General features: G+C 34.4%; 1 protein-coding gene across 3 annotated transcripts in view; it reads left to right on the forward strand.

Annotated features, from left to right (window-relative positions):
• The window catches only part of LOC106868241 (T-box transcription factor TBX20), a 105,493-nt gene extending 100,299 nt beyond the window's left edge, over positions 1 to 5,194 (forward strand). For all 3 annotated transcript variants that reach the window (XM_052967193.1, XM_052967202.1, XM_052967204.1), the window contains exons 7-8: positions 1,193 to 1,636; positions 2,538 to 5,194. In XM_052967193.1, coding sequence (XP_052823153.1) covers positions 1,193 to 1,590 — 398 coding nt within the window. In that variant the 3' untranslated portion in view covers positions 1,591 to 1,636; positions 2,538 to 5,194. The remainder of the gene's footprint in view (positions 1 to 1,192; positions 1,637 to 2,537) is intronic.
• The last annotated feature ends 7 nt before the right edge of the window (positions 5,195 to 5,201 follow it).

Consider the following 5,201-nt stretch of genomic DNA (forward strand, 5'->3'; position numbering starts at 1 on the left):
ATATATATACATATATACTGCTTCGAAGTTGATTTGGTTGCTATTTCTAACGTGTTGTACAATCACGTTGAGGCTACTACATTGGCTTGCTTATGTTTTTTTTTGTTTGTTTAGTAAGTGTTGGTATGTATATACATGTTTAAAATGCGTTTCTGTAAGCGCAGTTATGAGTGTGTGTGTGTATGTATGCTTGTGTTTGTTTGATAATTCTGCTTTCATATTTCATTATTTGTCATAGAATTGATAATCCTCAGAGTAAACTTGTGACAATCATGAGGCATGTTTTCAAATAGAGTGGGAGAGAAAAGAGAGTGTGTGTGTGTGTGTGTGAGAGAGAGAGAGAGAGAGAGAGAGAGATAGAGAGAGAGAGCACAAGAGAAATCATTAAAACGAAACAACTTGAAAGATATTTAGGGAGATATAAATTGATACTTGAAGATATTTAGGATGATATAAATTGATACATAGACATCGGGTGGGTAGATATATGTTATATGTATTATACTTCAATTACATGCATTTGACTCCTACAGTTTATTGTTCAGAAATTATTATCAGGAGGCGACTCTGATACATGTCCACAACTATATACGTGTGTCCATGTGTATGAGAGTCTGTGTATGTGCATCTATCTATCTATCTATCTATCTATCTATCTATCTATCTATCTATCTATCTATCTATCTATCTATCGATCTATCCATCCATCCATCCATCCATCCATCCACCCACCTACCTACCTACCTACCTACCTACCTACCTACCTACCTGTCTGTCTGTCTGTCTATCTATCTTTATACATACATACATACATACATACATATATATATATATATATATATATATATATATATATATATATATATATATATATGTATAGTTTTTAACGGTGGAAATAGAAGTAGATAAAGCTATAAGTAATAGTGTGTTAATAGTGGAATAAAAAGTTTGTTAGCAAAAGTCGAAGGCTGGTTCTCTTGAACTCAAAACATTCTTAAGACGTCAACCACACACACACACACACACACACACACACACTCATACTATCACACACACGTGTTTGTGTGACGTATTATGAGATGAATGTCATGTCTATAACAAGAAAAAAACAAAAAAATATAGATACAATTTTAAAACAAATTGAAACACCAAACTCTTTTTATAAATTTCCTGTATTCTCTTCATCTTTCAGCTGGTGAACCGGGTCATGACAAAAACGGAGCAATGATGTTACCACATTGGGCACTATGGCGACCATCTTTATCAGCACGAGGTTCATCAGCGTATTCAATGGATCAAAGTTTATACGCATGGTACGGCAGTATGTACGGTATTCCGGCATCTGCTACTGCAGCAGCAGCAGCAGCGGCTGGCATTGTCTTTCCAAACCTGGGACTTCATCCTTTACAGTTACCCGAAAATCTTCGAGATTTACGAAACGCTGCTGCTGTTGCGAATGCTTATTCCGGAATCACACCATCTGATAATTCTTCACATTTTCTAACTGGCTCGCATCGATTCCACCCGTATTTCGTGTCGGAAGATGTCAAAAGAGAAGGAGCTTCATTAGTAGAAGGTTGCCGACCATGAATTCCACGAAGCATTCTCCTGTAGGCACGTGATTCAATTATTTCCGGTAAGTGACCCTACCTAGTTGTTATTGCTTTGTTTACCCCCAATATCAGCCCTGATAGAGTAGATTTATGATAGCAGGCATTTCAGCTGTGATTGTTCAATGTATCCTATTTTTTCCATGATCTTATTTTCTAATATGTCTTTCGTTGGCAGCAAAACAATAAGGTGTCAGTTTTACTAATCAGGCTTGTATTAATGCGTAAATATGGTCGAAAGCACATTTGCAAGCTGCTGCGTAGTGAGATCGAATTCGGATCCATTTGATGGCAAAACAAATTTATTTACTCTTAATGTAACTACATGTAAGCTAATGTAATTGTCCAATGAACAACGAAAAAGTTTGCCAAATATTGAAAAAAAATCAGACACCTGCTAAACCGTTGTCCATTATCTCACTGAGCTGGCTGCTTGTTTTACGACTTCATAGGCTCTAAAACCGAGTAGCTTCAAATGTTATCTCCAACTTGAGGACGATGGACGAACATAATTGGTACAACGATGGGCAAAATAGATATACATGTTTCGATACAGCTCTTTTCTTTTTGCTTCAAATCTCGCTATTGATTTCTTTAATTTTTACTGTGTCGATAGTATATTGTACAATTCAAGTACTGATGTCCATGTTATCGGATCTACCTATCCACCTTCATCTAAATCCTTAACCTCGAGCCGGTTATAAGGTACATGGATTAAAGAATCAGAAGAGGGACACAAAAAGAAATATAGATTTTAGCTATGCTCTTTTACATTCTGGGTTCAAATTCTGCCAGGATATAACTTGCACCGAAAATGTGCAGGTTAAAATTACGTTTACCAGAAACCATTATTATTTCCACTGTAGAAATATTTCCATTTATAATTTGAATAAATTACATATATATTTATTTTTTTAAACATTTCAGGCGTGTCGAATGAAATATCTCCAAATTCTTTACTGTCTTCAACATTTCTTCGATACACTATGGTCTATAAGGACAGCAAAAGATAAAAGCGATGATGAAGAAGACAAAGACGAAGAAGAAAGAAGGCAACCATAAATGAAAAGAGACTCTATAAATGGCAAAAATAATAAAAGCCCCTACAACAAACCCATCAAAAATCCTTAAACCTATGTACCACCATCGTCACTAAATGTGTCTCATAAACATTGTGCTGCTACACGCTACTCATCTTTATTCCCTTCTGAGCTTATGAGGAAGAACCATTTAAGAAAAACGGTTGATATATAAGTTAAAACACTGTCTTTCTTGCACTTTGCTTGACGTATTACTTGGGATGCTGCTACTCCTGTTGGTTTTACTTCTGCTGTTGAAGTTCCCCGCTTCATCCTTGCTGAACAATCATATACAAGCATACAAGAATAGACACGCCTCAGATAAACTAGAAACTACGAAAAATGCAACCACACACACTCACGCACTGTTTCTTACACCTACACATAGACGCACAAACATTAAAACATACACAAGCATGAATACAAACATACATACACAAAAACAATCTTAAAAACAAAAAATATGGCTTGAATTATACAGAAACATACTCACAAACTTAAGTAAAACTTTGTAAAGTTATATACAGAAATACACACTTAAATATGCTCACACCTACACACATAAACACTCTTACATATAAAGAGACATAAACACAAACATTTAAATAGACGCAAGTACATACATATTCTATTGTTGTAATCCTCCCTTACAGTGTCAAAGAGGCATAAAATACATTAGGATTGTACATGCATATATGGTGTACATTAGACCTAGTATTGACTCTGCGAGATCCTAAGAGTCGCTTCAACAAAAACATCATCATCATAAACAACAACAACACCGACAACGACAACAGCAACAACAACAACAAAACCACTGCCACAGCAGTAAGAACAGTAATAATTATAAAGGTGCATAAATGTGTATGAATGACTATATATATATATATATATATATATATATATATATATATACACACACAAAAAGTGAATAAAAATAATTGAAATAAAGGTAAAAGTATAAAAAATGACAAAGGAAAAAATCATCTAGGTTGAATTCTGCCACTTGAATATCCTCATTATGTACACGTCTAGTACCTCCATATTAACCAAACTCTTCCCCCCCCCCCATTGAACAACACACACAGAAACAAACAAACAAACTACTTAAAACTAGAGCAGCAACAACAACGAACAAGAAATCAAAATGCGGATTCTATTACAAAAAAAAAAAAAAAAAAGACGACTGTTTGCATTTTGGCAAAGTCTAACTTCCTTTTGTTGGAGAAACAATGTTAGCATCAGCATTTGCCACAGCAACAGCAAACAACAACAACAATAACAACAATGACAACAATTATTGTAAAACAAACTCTTCGGTATGTGAAAATAATCTATTTCGTTTTATTAGTGATAACAATAACGGGAGCAAAGAATATCATTTGCGATAGAAGCAGTAATATTAGTAGCAAACGCAGTACCAACCATTCTCACGGACAAACGTGGGATCCTCAACGTGGTTGTTCATTCTGCAAGAAATAATAATAAAATTTCCCTCTAAAATGAAATCCTACCATCTTAAAAATGATGATGTGTTTCTTGCTCAAGGGGAAAACTAGATGGTTACGGCTAAAATGCCATTGATCATAGCTCTATGCAAGCGAACACAAGAGCCGTATCACCACCACCACCACCAACAACAACAACAACGACGATGACGACAGCAACAACAACAACACCAACGCCGACAGCACAAGTACGAGATGAACTACTACAGTAATGAGAAGAATTTCAACATGAATGCAACAGTAACCACAACACTAACAAAAGCCGGGTCCACACACAACAAGACATAACGATAAAGAACAACGGCAGCAACAATAACAAAGATGAGTGTAACATCAGAAACAGCAGCAACAAGAACAATAACAAAACAATAAGACAATAAGAATAAGAAAATAGCAATAATGACATTGGTAGCAGCAACAACAATAACGAAGAGATTATTAAACAATATTGCACTACATTTTGCTATCACAGAAATGGAGGCAAAGGTAGAAAAAGCAATAATAATAATAATAATAATAATAATAATAATAATAATAATAATAATATGATGATGATGATGATGATGATGATGATGATGATGATGATGATTATGGCAGCGATGGTAATGGTGTTGGTGATGAGGACGATGTCAATAATAATCGGTTCTATATTTGCCAGAAGCGCGTCTTACGGAGGAGAAGATAACTGCGGTTTTCAAAACTATCGAGCTGGGTTTACATGGAGTCGAATGACCATACGTAAATAATGATGAATTTTAATAGTAATAATAATAATAATAATAATAATAATAATAATAATAATAAAAATAATAATGATAATAATAAACATTCGATAACAAAATCAACATTAAAAGTATAAATGGGAAACATAAAGCTGGAATATTTTATTGAAAGAAAAACAAAAACAAAAATAACAGCAATAATCAGATTCCATTTTGTTGTAAGAGGTCCTAACATCAATTCGCAAAATTTGTTAAAAATGCCCCCCCCCCCCAAAAAAAAAC

The sequence above is a fragment of the Octopus bimaculoides genome, chromosome 1 (assembly GCF_001194135.2).
Source record: "Octopus bimaculoides isolate UCB-OBI-ISO-001 chromosome 1, ASM119413v2, whole genome shotgun sequence".
NCBI classification, from domain to species: Eukaryota; Metazoa; Mollusca; class Cephalopoda; order Octopoda; family Octopodidae; genus Octopus; species Octopus bimaculoides.